This window comes from Pseudopipra pipra, chromosome 28, assembly GCF_036250125.1.
Source record: "Pseudopipra pipra isolate bDixPip1 chromosome 28, bDixPip1.hap1, whole genome shotgun sequence".
In the NCBI taxonomy this organism is placed as follows: domain Eukaryota; kingdom Metazoa; phylum Chordata; class Aves; order Passeriformes; family Pipridae; genus Pseudopipra; species Pseudopipra pipra.
The window spans coordinates 82,726-99,271 of record NC_087576.1 but is presented as its reverse complement, the minus strand read 5'-3'; the positions used below and the strand labels follow the sequence as shown (position 1 = coordinate 99,271).

The window sequence follows — 16,546 nt, the reverse complement described above, 5'->3', positions numbered from 1 at the left end:
AATTCCGCGGGAGGTGGGAGGGCTCCTGTGCTTCCCCCTGGGGTGGTTGGGAGGGAACAGCAGCTGCTCAGGGGATTCTGGGAGGATCCAGATCCCACTGTGGGGGGAGGCAGAGGCAGGTTGGGCACTGATCCCGCTTGTCCAGGATCTCCAACAGCACCTTTTCCTCCCTGACCTCAGAGACGAGTCTCCACCTTTGTGGGTGCCTAGGTAGGACTTCATGGAATCCTCAAATGGTTTGTTTTGGAAGAGACCTTAAAGCCCATCCAGTCCCACTCCCTGCCACAGGTAGGGACACCTTCCACTAGATCAGGTTGCTCCAAGCCCCATCCAACCTGGCCTTGGACACTTCCAGGGCTGGGGTGGTGCCGGGTGGTGCCCTCGGGATCCCCCTCCCATCACCAGGCCCCTCGCCCCCCGTGAACCACGGCAGAGACCCACGTACAGATATAGACTTTTATTACCCATCTGGCAAAAAAATCCCTCAAAAAACCCCCAGGAGATAAAATCCCGTGGTTGTTTCACAACCAGGAAGGGGGGGAGGGGGGGATTGGGGAGGGGTAGACCCTGCCCTCTCCCCTCCAACCCACTAGGCCCTACCCTCCCCAAACATACAAATCAAACCTGAACAATAAATAGGAATTCCCAGGGGAGGGGTTAGGGGTTTGCATAGAGGAAGATTTAATAAAAAAAGGGCTTTTTTTTTGTCCTGGCTTATTATTATTAATTATCATTATTATTATTAATTATTATTATTCTCTCTAAAAATGTCCCCACAGAAGGACCTCTAGGAACTGATCGTCAAGACATGATTAACAAAAATAATTAATTAACCTTCTCCCAATAACTTACAGAGTTCAAATCAGGGAACTTGTGCTTTTCTTAGGGGGGGGTCTCCCCCTTTCCCAAAACTAGGAATAAACCCAGAGGGAGGGGGGTCCCGATGGCTTTGGGGGTCCCCCGGTGCCTTGGGGGACACATGACCCCTCCTGCCTGTACAACTTTGGTCACTAGCGCTGTGTCACCCCAAAAAAACCCACAAAATTGGGATCCTGGTGCGTCTCCCCCCGCCCCCGTACCGACCCCTGACCCCCTTCCCCAAGACCCTGAGACCCCCTGTGGTGGGGGGAAGGCACCGAAACCCCCCAAGGGGGACCCCGGACTGCTTGTGGTGGGGGGGTCCCAGGGGGCTCCAAGCCCATCCCCATGTCCCCGGCCAGCAGGAAAGGGGGTTGGGAATGGGGAGGGGGAGAGGCTGCAGCACAACCAGGGGGTCCCTGACACCAAAAACACCCCAGAGGGGCAGGGACCCCCATCCTGGGGGGGCCTGAGGGGCTGGGACCTCCATCTTGGGGGTCCCAGTGTGGTGTAGGAATTCCAAGGGCTCAGGACCCCCATCCCAGGAGGGTGTAGAAGTCCTCAGGGATCTGGGATGCCCATCCTGGGAGTACCACAGTGGTGTAGGAGACCCCAAGGGGCTGAGATTTCCATCCTGGGACCCCCCAAAATGGTGTAGGATTGGAACCCCCATCCCAGGCTGGTGTAGGAGCCCTGAGGGGCCGGGATTCCCATCCCAGGGGATCCCAAAGAGCCGGGATGCCCATCCCAGGGTCCCAACATGGTGTAGGAGAGCCGAGGGCCCAGGACCCCCATCCCAGGCTGGTGCAGGAAAGGGAACATCCATCCCATGGGTCCCAATAGCACAAGAGCCCTGAGGGGGTGGGATGTCCATCCTGGGGGTCCCAAAGGGTCAGGACACCCATCCTGTGGATCTGAAAGGGCCAGGACATCCACCCCAAGGATCCCAAAGGACCAGCCCATCCATCCCAAGGGTCTTGAAGGGCCAGGATGTCCATTCCGAGGATCCCAAAGGGCAGGAACATCCATCCCCAGGGTCCTACTGTGGCAAACAAGACCCCAATGTCCCTGAGCTGTGTGGGCGGTGCTGGCGGTGCCTTTGGTGCCGCCTCCGCCGCTGCTCCAATCAATCCCAAAAAAACGAGCCAGCCTGGAAACAGCAGCAAATTCCAGCTCCTCCATTCTTCACCGTGCTGTTGTCACTTCTCCTGGCTCATATTCCAGTGGCAGCCAATTCCTGCCGGGATGGGGGTCCCTGCACCGGGCACGCCCCGGGCCCTCCGGAGCGCGCCGGCGCTGGCCGGGGTCAGACGTTGTTGTTCTCCGTGGAACTGTGGTTGCTCCGGCGGCCCTGGCAGTTCCTGTCGTTCAGGAGGCTCGTGGTCTCATCTGCGGGGGCCGAAGGCTCTGGTCTCTCCGGATTGTCGGGGCCCGGTCTGGGGGAGTTGTTGCTGTCAGGGGACTGGGGACAACTGTCCATGCGGGAGGCTGTGAGGCCGTTCAGGTACTCCTGGCGTGTGATCTGGGCCAGGGAAAAAACAGGGATGACGGAGGGATTCCTGGTGTTTCCCTGTTCCCCTTCTCAGTGTTTCCCTGTCCCTGGTGTTTCCTTGTCCCCGTTCCTGGTGTTTCCCTGTCCTCCTTCCCAGTATTTCCCTGTCCCCATTCCCACTGTTTTCTGTTCCTGGTGTTTCCCTGTCCCCAGTGTTCCCCTGTCCCCATTCCTGCTGATCCTGTCCCCATCCCCACCGTTCTGTGCCCACCTTGACGAACTGGAGGTCGGTCAGTGCCCGGAGGCTGAAATCAGCCACGTACTGGTTCCCGGTCCCGCTGAGCTGGTTGGTGCTGCTGCTCACGGCCGACGAGATGGACTCGGAGCGCTCGTGGTTGCTCAGGGAGGCTGAGCGGGCCAGGCCGCTTCCACGGGATGGGGACCGGAATTCTGGGGGATCAGAGGGGTGGGGTGAGACCCCAGAACCCCCGGAACTGGGAGGAGACTATGGAGTGCTGGGGAGCGGGCTGGGAGCTCAACCCAGTCACAAGGGGCCAGGACACACATCCCAGGGCATCCCACAGCTGTCCCAGGGCATCCCAAGGGGGTGTGGGAGACCCAAGGGGTCAGGACACCCATCCTAGGACATCCCAAGGCGGTGCAGGAGCCATCTCATCCATGAGGCTCCCCGTGTGGCTGCTCAAGGACCCCAAAGCTGGGGCAGTGGGATTCAGCCCAGGTGTCCCTGAGGACACGCTGCCCAACCCAAGGGGCACCAACGGGGCTCGGAGCCTCCGGCATCTCCCACCTGCAGCCCTATCCCAGGGAGCATCCCGAGGGATCAGGGGCTTCTCACCAGATCCAGGAGGGGGGCTGAGGGCCATCACCCCGTAGTAGGTAAACGGTCCCGCCTCAAACTTCATGCATTCCTTGCCAGCCTCCACCTCCACCTTGCCCTGCCAGGCGGAGACATTCCATAATCCACATCCTTAAGGAATGAGACCCCTCCCCTCCCCACAGCATTCCCAGCGGAATGGAGGCCCCCAGGAACCCTCCAAACCTGCAGGATGAGGATGAAGTAGTCAGCAGGCTTGTTCTTGCAGTAGAGGTAGTGCTGGGGGGATTTCTTGTCCTCCTCATTGAACTTAAGCTCCTGGATGACGTCAGAATATCCAAGGAGCCGCAGCAGGATCTTCTCTGACATGAGGGTAGGGCTGAAAAGTGGCACCTCTGGGAGAGGGAAAAGGGGTCACACATGGTTTTTGTCCTTCCAGGGGCAGGTGCAACCTCCCCATCCCTTGGGATGGTGCCTGGGATGGAATGGGCTCCAGCAACAGCTCCCTCCGGGAGAACCCACAGATCCAGGTCCCCAGCAAGGGCATTCCCTTGGGAACAGGATCATCCTGGAGTTGCCCCCCCCCCCCCGGAGGTCCCCAGCTTTGGGAATAGGATCATCCTGGAGGTCCCCAGCAAAGCTATCCCCAGCCTTGGGAACAAGATCATCCCAGAGGTCCCCACTCAGATCATCCCAGGGGGACAGGGCCCTGTCAGAGGCAGGTCTGGCATTCCCAAACCTCATCCCTTCCCATTTGGGGGGGGGAAGGGGAAACAGAGCAAAGGAAAGCAGGACAAGACCCATCATTTCTCCATGAGATGGTTGGAGCAACTCCTTGGAGTCTCCAGGGCCAGAGCTGGCATGGGGAACACGGGGACACACCGAGCCCATCCTGGGTTTCCCTGAGCCACAGGGAGCTCCCCCTTCCCAGAACTCACCAGTCAGGAGGAACCTGTGGGCAGCCAAGAGGAGCTGAGGGGATACCTTGACCTTTTGCTCGCTGACGGGGTCCTTGAAGGCCGAGAAGTCCCTCCTGTTCTTCTGGTTGGTCACACGCTTCCGGCTGCGGTTGTCGACTGTGGGGGGCAGGAGTCAGCTCTGGGGGGGATGGCAGGACCCCTGGCACGGGGTGGAGGGAGGATCGGTCCAGAGTGGGTGGGAACAGCCCATGGGGGAACAGGAGCAGCCCATGGGGGGACAGGATCTCCCCACGGAAGGACAGGATGATGGGAACGGGGGAGCCCCAATACCTACTGTAGGTGTCAGACTCATCCAGGATCTCGGACTTGATGATCTCCTCGATCACATCCTCCAGGGTCACCAGCCCCAGCACCTCGTAGAAGGGATCCCCCTCCCCCTCGTTGTTCACCTTCTGCACAATGGCCAGGTGGGATTTCCCTATGGATAGACAGAGATGTTGGAATGGGAGACACCTCAACACCCTGGGATGTCCCTGGGCCCGGCCCTTCCCTCCCCAGAGCAATAAACCAGTTCAAATCTAACAATAAACCAATTAAAACCTAAACATTAAACCAGTTCAAATCTAACAATAAACCAGTTAAAACCTAAACCAGTTCAAATCTAAACAAGCCCTTGGGCCGGGCTTGGCTCCCAGGGTAATGACACTAATTAAGCCCAGGATGGTGATTAAGGCTGGACTGAGGCACCCTCCAAGCTGAAGTACCTGGGAGCTGCCTTGGGATATGGGATTGGCCAAGGGCATCCCAGGGGATGGGATGAGACAAGAGCAACCATGTCACCACCACCATGGCCACCAGGAATTGTGTTTCACCCAGAATTCCTTTCCCAAATTCTTTGGCAGCTCTTCCAACCTGATCCTATCCTAGAGGAAACACTCTGGACACCTGGTGTCCACCCGATCCCAGAGCCAAAACACCCCAGGGAACAGAGCCAAGGGCCCTGGCCAGCAGCAGTAATGTCCTTCCAGGCAGGAAAACCTTCCAGTCCTGGATTTAGGGCTCCCCTCATCCCATTCCAGCAGGATTCCAGCTAAATCCCAACCACTGAAAGTGCATCATCCTGCCCCAGCTGCTCCATGGAATGGAGTTTCTCCTGCTTTGTCCCAAAATCCCGCAAAACCAGCAGAAAAAATTCCTAGGATGTTTCCACTTCCACGTGGAAAACTGGTATCCTTATCCTGGGGAAACTGGGGCTTGGAGAGGGCAACATTCCCTCCCTGACCTCAGTGCATCCCAAAATAAAGGCACTTTTACCTTCTCAAGGCCTACACGGGGTGTCCCACTTGTGTCCTGCTCTGGCATTATTCCAAACCTGCCCTTCCTGACTCTCTCCACTACTTAATTTTAGAGCTACAGCCCCCTCATCACTCAGGGAAAGGGGAATTTTAGGGATGGGCACCACACAGATCTCCTTTTTCTCCCCCTCCGGCCACGCTCCTTCCAAAGCTGGAAAAAGGTGGTGCCTGAAGGGGTGGGAATGCCCAAAAATTGTTGTTTGGGTCATTAAACCCCCTTTATGGCCCTGTTTGATGCCTGGGTGGGGCGTGCTGGGGACAGGTGACAGGATTGGGGCTGGCCCAGGTGAGTCAGGAGCTGCTCCCTGTGGGATAAGGAGGACAGGGAGCGGCCCCGGCACAGCAAACACAGCCCGGGGAGCCCAAACCCACAGGCAAAGGGCACCTGGATGGGCATCACCAGGGAGTGATGGATACTGGGACCCCCTTTGGGGCTCCCCACAGGAACAGGGAGCTCCCCATGGGGTGTTCTTGGAATCCTGGAATGGTTGGGAGGGAACTCAAAGGCCATCCAGTGCCATGGGCAGGGACACCTTCCACTCTCCCGGGTTGCTCCAAGCCCTGTCCAACCTGGCCTTGGACACTTCCAGGGATGGGGCAGCCACAGCTTCTCTGGGAATTCCATCCCAGCCCCTCCCCACCCTCACAGGGAAGAATTCCTTCCCAATATCCCACCTAAATTCCTCCTTTGTCCTGTCCCTCCATCCCTTACTCAAAGTCCCTCTCCAGGTCTTGGAGCCCCTTTAGACTCTGGAAGGGGCTCTAAGGTCCCCCTGGAGCCTTCTCTTCTCCAGGCTGGACATTCCCAGCTCACCCAGCCTGTCCCCATAGGCAAGTTCCCCACTTAAAAGCCTCACACCAAGAGGAGAAAGTTGGGAAGAGGCCAGACATGGATGTGGAAATTGTCACCCCAAGGCCAGTGACTGTGACAACAGGGAGAGTTTTGGCTGCCAAGCCCCACAATTAGCACAACTAGTTAATTATTCCCTCTGGATGCACCTCTCGTGCCTGATCCAGGGGGATGAGGCAGATCCTCACCATGGAGCTGCATCCATGAGGAATGTGTGGGGCTCAGCTCCAAACCAGCCCCACAAATTCCCTTCTCCTGACCCGGCAGTGGAAAAATAAGAGCCCTGGGTGTTATGGGCAGCTTTGAGCCCGGAAGGAACGTGGTTAAATCCCTTAATCAGGATCCAACGAGGGAAAGCTGCTGCCAGGAGCGGGGATAACTCCAGATCCGGCAGCAACTCTGCTCCCATGTCCTGCTTTTTGGAGCTGGACTGGGGTGGGACAGCCCTGGAGAGCCAGGCTTGGATGTGCCAGCTCCCAAAGCCTCACCCAGGCTCCAGGAGGGATTAGGATCCCCAAATCCGTGCATGATCTCCCGGGAATGTCCTGCGAATCTCCTGGATCTGCTCCTGGTGCTCTGGAAAGTGTAACAGGAGCTGGAGAGTGTGTGGGATCATGGATGGCCTGGGATGGTGCAGGATCACCCAGCACCGCTGCTCCAGAGCTGGGATCTTCCCTCCATCCTGGCCCCATGCAGGAGCTGGGCAGGGAAGGAGGTCCCTGCCTGGGCTGGAAAGGCCTGGGGAGGGCAAATCCTTCCTGGGAGCTTTGCTGTGCCCGGTGGGTTCATCCCACAGCAAGCTCACATCCCACTCATCCTCCCAATCCCACTTTTTGGTGCCCTGATGCTATGAGTGGGAGGAAGAGCAGGGATAGGAGCCAGGACAGAGCAACTCTCACCATTCCCAAGTGTCAGGAAGAGCCTGGAAGAGGGAGCCAAGCCCAAAATCAGGGACCAGAGTGATTCCCCAGCCATTATCCAAAAGCCTCCAGGGCTGATAATCAAAAACAAGGAAACACTCACAAAGCATTCCTGGAGGCAACACTGGGTTTGGTGACCCCCTGTCCATCCCCAGGTGGCCTCAATCCCTCAGGATCACAACCACTCAAACCATGAGGAACCCCAGGGAGGGCAAAACTCCCTGGAATTCTGCCTCCAGCTGGCAGGAACCAGCGACCCCTCTACCTTTTTTGAACTCCTCCAGCATGGCATCGAGCTTGGTGTCATGGAACACAACGTGCACAGGGTGGTTGTAAAACTTGGTGATGGTCTTGAGGGCAGTGCAGTCATCAGGGTCCACGAAGGCCAGGTCCTGCACGTAGAGGATGTCCATGATGTTCGCCCTGTCGCCCTCGTAGACGGGGATCCGGGTGTACCCGCTCTGCATAATCTCAGACATAGTGTTGAAGTCCAGGACGGCATCGCTGCTGATCATAAAGCAGTTGGGCAACGGGGTCATCACGTCCTCCACCGTCTTGGTGCGCAGCTCCAGCGCACCCTGGATCATGTTCAGTTCCTCCTTGACCAGATCATTGAAAGACTCCGTCACCTTCAGCATCTCCAGGAACCTCTCCCGGTTGTAAACGGTGCTGATCTCTTGGCCCAGGATGCAGTCCAGCAGTCTGCTGATGGGGTAGGACAGAGGCAGCGTGAGCAGCATGAAAAACTTGGTCACCAGAATGGTCTTGGCACCCACAGCCAGCCCATGCCGGGAGCACAACGCCTGGGGAACAATCTCCCCAAGGATCACGATCCCCACGGTCGAGGCCACCACGGCGCCTACGCCGGAGCCAGTCAGGTCATCCAGAAGGATGGTGAGGGTCGTGTTGACCAACACGTTGCCCAACAGCAGCGAACAGAGCAGGTAGTTTCCTTTCTTCCGTATGGGGCTGATCCTGCGGGCATAGCGTCGCTCCTTCTCCGAGCCACAGTTCTGCAGGATGCGGAGCTCGATGGGGTCGAGTGCCATCAGCCCCAGGTTCAGCCCGCTGAACATCCCGGACAGCCCCAGCAACGCGGCGATGAGAATCACCTGCAGCCACAGCGGCAGCAGGGACTTCTTCTCTTCCAGGACCACCACCTGCCCATCGGGCCCCTGGTGCGGCAGCCAGGGCTGGTCAGGCCGGCGCTGCGAGCACAGCACGTAGGCCTTGGCTTTCTCGTGCTTGCGCAGGGGCAGCACCCGCAGCCACAGCAGCGCCGAGGTGTCGCGGGGCTCGGTGGGGCCGGGCCGCACCAGCAGGTCCTGCGAGCGCTCCCCGCACGTCTCGTTCACGGCCGGGATGGCATCCGGCCTCAGCTCGGCGAAGGCCACACGCTCCGCGGCTCCCGGGCCCAACCCCAGCCCGTAGAGCCGGAGCAGGGCCTCGCTGCCCTCCGTGAGCCGGATGGGCCCCGGAGCCACCCCGGCCACGGGCTCGGGAGGCTTCGTGCTGCCTTCCAGCCGCAGCCCCAGCACTACGGTGTCGAGGCCGGGCGTGGCGAGGGCGGGCTGCGGCAGGAGGAGGAGAAGGAGGACCGGCGGCAGGAGGAACCCCGTGGGCAGCGGAGCCCCCGCGGAGGGACCGGAGCTCCCGGGGCCGCCCCCGGCAGGGCTCCCGCAGCCGCTGCCGCCCGCCATGTTGGAAACAGGCGGGACCGGCGCGAGCAGGGGGCGGACACGGCGCGATGACATCATAGGGGGCGGGACTATCGACACGCCCCATGGGGAGCAAATAGGAAGACCACGCCCATTTTGCGGCGTAATGCAAAAGGACACGCCTCCATAGGAGATCACACAGCGACACGCCCCGTTCGTGACGCCTGCACATGGACACGCCCCTGCGGGTCAATTATAGGGACACGCCCCCAATGTTGACGTCACGCAGCGCGACACTCTCCCCGTGCAGCAGCGGCTCCGGTCACGTACCCTGAGGGAGGAAAGATGCGGGGATAAGCCCCCGCTGTGACGTCACGAACAGAGACACGCCCCCTCGGGGAATCGCTAGAGGGACACGCCTCGGTTGAGACGTCCCACACAAGACCACGCCCTCTCGTGGAGTAACTCTCGGTCACGCCCCCGATGACGTCGGCCAGAACGCCACGCCCCTGCTCGGAGAGCCACACGACTGACCACGCCCCCCACACGGCACGTGCTGGGTCACCCCCCTGGAATGACGTTATTCGCTCAAACCACGCCCCCGAAGGCGGGAGAGGGGTGGCACTAGAAGCTGCAGTGGGCACTAGGACCTGGAGGGGCGGGGGGCATTAGGACTCGGGATGGGGTGGCACTAGAGCCTGGAGGAGGTCACAAGGAGCTGGTGGGAGAATAGCACATGGGAGGGCACTAGGGCCTCTAGAGGGTGGGGGCACAGGGACCTGGAGGGGAGTGGCACAAGGTTCTGGGGCGAGGGGAGCATTAGGACGGGGGGGGGGGGGGGGGCACTAGGACCCGGGGCTGCAGGTCCCACATTACCTTCCGCTCTCAGGCGCCCAGAACTACATTACCCCCCACTGCCCGCGCCTCCCGCCCCCGCAACTGACAGACAGCCCTCTCCACCAACCATCCTTGCTGAACGCCCCAGTGGGCGGGCACATTGGCTCGGGGCAGCCAATCGGCGCGCGGGGAGGGGCGGCGGAGGGAAGATGGCGGCGGTGGAACGGTGGCGGGCCGGGATGGCCTTGCTGGCCCTGCTGGCCTTGGGGCTCAGCCGGGTCCTGGCCGAGCAGACCGAGGAGCACCTCAAGCGCGAGCACTCGCTGTCCAAGCCCTACCAGGGTGAGAGGGCGGGCGGGTGGTGAGCGGTGCACGGTGCCGGTGCTCCGGTACCGACGATGCGTGTGGGCCCGCAGGTGTGGGATCGGCCAGCTCGGGGCTGTGGGACCTGCTGGGCAACGCCATGGTCATGACCCAGTTCATCCGCCTCACCCCTGACGTGCAGAGCAAGCAAGGAGCCGTGTGGAACCGCGTGGTGAGCGAGGGGCACCGCGGGGGCACCGGGATGGGGGGGAGGGAGGGAGGGGAGAGGGTCGGGACCGGGAGGACTCAGGGATGGAGTGTTGAGAGCTGGGGGAGAGGGTCGGGATCGAGACAGGAGGGGGCCGGGATTGGGGGTGACACGTTATGGGATCAGAGGAGAGGACTGAGATTGGGACAGGAGAGGGTCGGGACTAGGGGGACTCGGGGATGGAGTGGGGAGGGCTGGGTGAGAGGGCTGGGACACAGCGGACATCGAAATGACAGAATGATGGATATTGGTGAAGGAACAGGGAATGATGGATTTTGGTGAGAAAAAGGGGGAATGAGGGCATGTGGAGTGTTGAGATGGGCAGGGAATGGCATGGACAGTTCCTGTTGTCCCCTTACTGTTGGCAGGAGAGACCCCCTAAATTCCCATTTTTTCTCTCTTTTCCAGCCCTGTTACCTGCGGGATTGGGAGATGCAGGTGCACTTCAAAATCCATGGACAAGGCAAGAAGAACCTGAACGGGGATGGCTTTGCCATCTGGTACACCAAGGACAGGATGCAGCCGGGTAAAATCCCGTGGGAAGGGGTCAGAGCACACCTTGGATGGGCCTTGGAGCAATCTGGATTCATGGAAAAGATCCCTGACTGTGGCAGGGGTGGGATTGGATGGTTCTTAGGGTCTTGTCCAAGCCAAACCCGTTCCATGACGATACGGAACAAACCCTGCCTGGCATTCCCAGCCTCATCCCAAGGTCTCTCCTTCCTCCTAGGACCTGTGTTTGGAAGCAAGGATAACTTCCTCGGCCTGGGAGTGTTTGTGGACACTTATCCAAACGAGGAGAAACAGCAGGAGGTGAGCAGAGAGGGAGGAATGGGATGGGTTACACCAAGGTTATGGACACAGCTTTTCTTTGGAATCATAAATTCAACTCAGCTCCTGCTCTTCCTCCTTCCTCTGCTTTTCTACAGGGTTGGATTTAGTTCCTGGTGAGGGAACATGGGAGAAGCTGGGGGTGGTTTTGTGGGAAGCTTTTTCCCAGAAGAAGGGATTTTAGGGCAGGAAGAGCTGAGTTGATGGAGCTGGGAATTCTGCTGTTGGGGGCTGCACCAAGAGTAGGGGCTGGTAAACCTTGAGTAAGGGCTGAGGAGCCTTTCCCTATTCTCAGGCGCCTCTTGGAAAGGTCTAAAAGGCCTCGTGTTCCTGATGTTGTTTGGGGTTTAGTGGTGTCATTCCCATGGAAAAGTAAGTGCAGAGGTGGATAAACCTGGACTATTCCCACCCTGTTATAGAATCATGGAATCCTGGAATGGTTTGAGTTGGAAGGAACCTTAAAGCCCATCTAGTGCCACCCCTGCCATGAACAGGGACACCTTCCTTTAGCCCAGGTTGCTCCAAGCCCTGTCCAACCTGGCCTTGGACACTTCCAGGAATCCAGGAGCATCCACAGCTTTTCTGGGACACCTGTAGCTGGAAACTTCCATCCCTCCAAACCCAAAGTTGGGTCTTTTCTCATTTCCAATTCCTCCTAAAAACCAGGTGATACTCTAACCCAATACTGATATTTTATGACCGTGAGTAACTCTCAGCTTTTATCACAGTCCCCAAACCCACTGGCTCCGAGGCAGGGATGGACTTTGTGCTGGGAAAAGCCTTTCCAAGCTGCTGGACTAGCGAAGTGTTGGATGTATCTTTGGATTTGTAGAGTGGCAGCTCTGCTTTTATGGGATAAAGTGGCACACAACAGGTCTTAGTTAGAGGGAATAACTAGTGGAATGTGGGTGACATAGAGCAGGAGCCCGAAAGGGGGTCAAGCACCAAGAAAAACTGTTTCTGTGGGTTCCGAGCTGCTCATTCCCACTTTTGCAAGGACAAAAAAAAGGATTTTATTCCCGAGGGAAGCTTGGTTGGGATTCCCTGCGGGGCTGTGGGGGTTCAAGGAGCGACTCCATCCGTGGTCTTGCGACTCCATCTCGCCTCCTGGCGCCGCTTCCATGCCTTATATCCCGGGATTTGGCACTGACCCCCCCCCATGCTCCCAGTCCTGGGAAGGCAGGAGGTGCTCCGGGAGGAGGTTTCCCGGGATGCAGGGCCCTGCTGGACTCTGCCCTGTGACCGTGTTGCTCTGTGCTCTCTCTTGCTTTGCGCTCATTCCGGAGGGCAGGCTCAGAAGAGGAGGTACAGCCCAGGAAACCAGGTACTGGCTCCTGCTCCTCAGGGTTCCAGGGCAAGGAATTCCCTCCCAAGGGCTCCAGGAATCCCTGTGGGAGCCGGGAGGGACTGCATGGAATGTGTGCTCCATCCAGGATCTCTGGGAGCTGAGGCTGAGCCTTGGGGATGGAGTGGGGTCATGGTGGTGTCTTGTGGAGCAGATTTTTTGGGAGTGAAGGAGTTTGGGGCTAGGGATGGAGCAGGGTCATGTTGGTGTCTTGTTGAGCAGATTATTTGGGATGGAGGAGTTTGGGGTTAGGGATGGAGCAGGGTTGTGATGGTGTTGTGTGGAGAAGGTTATTTGGGATGAAGGAATTTGATTGGGGTGGAGTTCAGGGTCAGGGGTGGAGCAGGACCATGCTGATGATTGTTGAGGCAGATTCTTGGGGAGTGAAGGAATTTGGGGTCAGGGGTGGAGTGGAATCATGTTGAGGCAGATGGTTGAGGTGGAGTTTGGGGTCAGGGATGGAGCAGCGTAGTCCTGATGTCTTGTGGAGCAGATCCTTGGGGTTGAACAAGTTCAGGTCCAGGGGGCTGCTGCGACTCTTGCCTTTGGAGATGCTCCGGGGTCCAGACTCCCTTGTCAGACCCCAAACTCACTCCCTGTCCCCCTGGCAGCGGGTGTTCCCCTACATCTCAGCCATGGTGAACAATGGCTCCCTGACCTACGACCACGACCGGGACGGACGCCCCACGGAGCTGGGGGGCTGCACGGCCATGGTGAGGAACTTGCCCCACGACACCTTCCTGGTCATCCGCTACGTCAAGAGGAGGCTCACGGTGAGTGCTGCCCATGATGCCTAAAAACAGCACTTAAATAAACCCCCCAAAACTCAATTTGTGAGTTTTAGAAGGTAGCATTTCCTTTTATTTTGCCAAATATAATATATGTAATATTTATATATTATTACATTGATATATTAATATATTAATTTTACGAGAATCTAATTTCTTCCAAAGCATGCATGCAGTTACCAAAGCCTCTTGCTTTTATTTAGTTATTTATTTTGTTTATTATTTAGTTAATTTAGTTAATTAGTTAATTTATTATTTAGTTACCTGATTAATAATTTAAAGCATTACCTAATACTGTTACACCCACTTCCAAAACCATCCCTCTCATAGTACCATCTTTGCTCCACCCCTGACACGCCTCTTGAATTTGAGTCGGAGGTCTCAAAGACCCTTGATCTTCCACTTCCTTGTTTCCTTTGGCACAGTATCAGCCTTCTGGAAGGGTTTCAAGGCTTCTAAATAGCTTTGACTGCTTATATCAAGTGTTATGTGTCTTTCTCAGCACATTTTTACAGACAGAGAACTCTCCTCCTCATTAAAATCCCTCATCTGTTGAAATTCTTAACAAAGAACGTAAAAACAGTGTTTGTAGAATTCTTGTTCGAAGGCACCAACAAGTTACCCCAAAACTTATAGGATATAGATTTGAAGGCATCACCCACCTGGGGGGGTTGCCCAGGGGGGTCCCCATGGGGCTCAGGGAGGTGTTTGTCCCACAGGTTTTGATCGACATCGATGGGAAGCACGAGTGGAGGGACTGCATCGACGTGCCGGGCGTGCACCTGCCCCGAGGGTACTACTTTGGGACGTCCTCGGTCACCGGGGACCTGTCAGGTACTGCCAGGGGAGTCCAGGTAGGATTCCCTAAAGGCTATGGCAGATCTGGGGAGCTGCAGGGCCTTATGGAAGCATTTGAGGGCCTTTCCCTTCTTTGGGGAGCTTTCCCTGCTTTGAGGAACTTTCCCTTCTGAGTTTTCCATGGCATTCCAGCCCCTGGCCAGAGCTTTGGGAATGGGTGACCCCTCAGGACACCTCAGTTTTCCCTCTCCTTCCAGACAACCATGACATCATCTCACTGAAGCTGTACCAGCTCACAGTGGAGCGAACACCGGAGGAGGAAAAGCGGGACAGGGAGGTGTTCCTGCCTGTTGTGGACAACCTGAAACTGCCTGGAAGTGAGTGAGAACCTCTGGCTTCACGGTGGGGAAGGTGGGACGAGGAGGGATTTGGGGACACTTGGAGCTGGGGAGGAAAAAGGAACTTTGATTTTCGGGTCTATTTTCGTGAGGGTCCATCTGCCAGTCTGGGGTGGGAGGGAGGTGGGTCATGTCCCATCCTGAAATTCCACCATGAGTTCCTGGTTTGCCCCAGGGTCTCAGGGCCCAAAAGCTTTGGGGAGCTGAACCCCTAGGGGTGTGGGACGGTGAAAACGTCTGGAGCAGGGAAATCTCTGCTAATTTTGGGGCTCTCTGAGGTCTCATGGGGTTTTCCCTCCCTCCTCTCCCAGTGGAAGCACCTCTGGAGCCCATGAGTGGCCTGGCCCTGTTCCTCATCGTGTTCTTCTCGCTGGTGGCCCTCGTCTTCGCCATCGTCATCGGCATCATTGTCTACAACAAGTGGCAGGAGCAGAGCCGGAAACATTTCTACTGACCTGGGAAACACCCGGGATGGCCTACTCCTGGGCTTTGCCGGCCACATCCCAACTCCCACCCATCCCAGACTGGCCTGATGGACAGACCCTCGTGGTGGAGACCACGAAATCCCAGCGGGAGCAGCCACTGTTCACCTGAGGGCTCCAGAGCTGCTGCGCGGATCCCAGTGGGAGTGGATGTGCCATGGAGGGGGAGCTGAGTCCTGAGGGGGCTTTGCTGGGAATGGCTCCGGAAGGGGGGGTTTAGGGAGCCCCAGCACAGGGGCTGTGACACCCCAGGAGCCATGGGAGCATGTCAGTCCTCACTGGATTCCTGCTGGAGCCCCTCATCCCAAGTGATGTCAGTGCCAGGAGAGACTTTCCAAGCTCTTCATCCCACTCTGGCTGTTTCCCACGTGGAGGCCAGCCTGCTTTGCCTTGTTGGAACCCCCGACCTGCCCCTCTGGGTGCTGAGTTTTGGTGTTTGGAGCCAGATGCTGGTGGTTCTCCAGTAGTTTTCCCAGCGGGATGAATTGGGAAGCTGTGTGGCTGCAACCCCCTCCCCACATCTCCTGCCACATTCCTGCTGCCTCCTGCATGTCGTGTCCTGGCTCCGGGACTCACTGCATCCTGGAACCCTCCAGGAGGGGATTCCCAAGCTTCTGGAATCGATTCCTAAGCCTCTGGAGGTGATTCCTGAGCCAGAGCTCCTGCTGCCTGCAGGGAGTCGGGGTTGTTCCTACCTCAGTGACTGTTTTGGGAAGGGATTTCTCTGGAGGGTCCCTCACCCCTGGACACCCAATGGTCCCCAGAGAGACCCAGGAGAGGGAAATGCTGAATCAGTGGGGACTCTGGCTCTGGGAATATGAAGATGGCAGCTCCCTCCTCGCCGGGATCCAGGGGATCCAAGCCCAATCCTGTGGTTTTCCAGGACATTCCCACCCAGGACAGATCCTGGGGGGTCTCAGCGGTACCTGGGCCAGGGGAGGACACCCGTGGCTGGTGGTTTTTCAGGTCACTGGGGGCAGTGGGAGCTGTTTTCCAAGTGCCCAATGGGGGGTTGTGGTGTGGAAGGAGAGTTTTCCTGGTGTTTTGCCTCATTTTTGCCTGATCAGGATGGAATTTTGTGGCCTCTCTCTGGAGCTGTAACTGGTGTCTTGGAATAAACATTGGAGGGTGTGTGTGATGTCACCGTGGTCCTTGTCACTGCTGAGGCCCCTGGATGTGGCAATTCCCTCCCAAATTATCTCCCTGAGTGCCAGAGTGAATTGGGAGCTGTGTCCTGGTGCCATGGGGCTCCCCAGAGTCATGGAATCATGGAATGGTTTGGGTTGGAAGGGATCTTGAAAGCCCATCCAGTCCCACCCCCTGCCATGGGCAGGGACACCTTCCATCATCCCAGGTTGCTCCAAGCCCCATCCAACCTGGCCTTGGATGCTGCCAGGGGTCCAGGGGCAGCCACTCCTTCTCTGGGCAACCTCCCGTGAACACACGAGATGGCTTCATGAGATGGACATCAGGAGGAATTTCTTCCTGGAAAGGGTGATCAGGCATTGGAAGGGGCTGCCCAGGGAGATGGTGGGGTCCCCATCCCTGGAGGTATCCAGGGAACGACTGGAGGTGGCACACAGTGCTCTGGTCTGGGTGACAAGGTGG

General features: G+C 57.7%; 2 protein-coding genes across 3 annotated transcripts; one reads left to right on the top strand and one right to left on the bottom strand.

The window, feature by feature from the left end:
* Nucleotides 1-442: 442 nt before the first annotated feature.
* Nucleotides 443-8,970, bottom strand: CNNM4 (cyclin and CBS domain divalent metal cation transport mediator 4). The gene is made up of 7 exons (XM_064638039.1): nt 7,496-8,970; nt 4,440-4,583; nt 4,124-4,261; nt 3,411-3,580; nt 3,207-3,306; nt 2,622-2,800; nt 443-2,380 (listed from the first exon to the last, which is right to left on the bottom strand). Exons 1-7 carry the CDS (start codon nt 8,928-8,930, stop codon nt 2,165-2,167), a joined length of 2,382 nt encoding a protein of 793 aa, XP_064494109.1. The 5' UTR covers nt 8,931-8,970; the 3' UTR covers nt 443-2,164.
* A 927-nt stretch (nt 8,971-9,897) lies between these two features.
* Nucleotides 9,898-16,076, top strand: LMAN2L (lectin, mannose binding 2 like). Of its 2 annotated transcripts, XM_064638049.1 has the most exons (9): nt 9,898-10,067; nt 10,142-10,260; nt 10,705-10,822; nt 11,027-11,109; nt 12,419-12,451; nt 13,084-13,245; nt 13,980-14,094; nt 14,316-14,435; nt 14,768-16,076. In XM_064638049.1, the coding sequence occupies exons 1-9, from the start codon at nt 9,935-9,937 to the stop codon at nt 14,908-14,910; spliced, it is 1,026 nt and encodes a 341-aa protein (XP_064494119.1). In that variant the 5' UTR covers nt 9,898-9,934; the 3' UTR covers nt 14,911-16,076. The 2 variants fall into 2 exon arrangements, with proteins under 2 accessions (XP_064494119.1, XP_064494120.1); XM_064638050.1 differs by lacking the exon at nt 12,419-12,451 and having other exon boundaries at nt 9,912-10,067.
* Nucleotides 16,077-16,546: the final 470 nt, after the last annotated feature.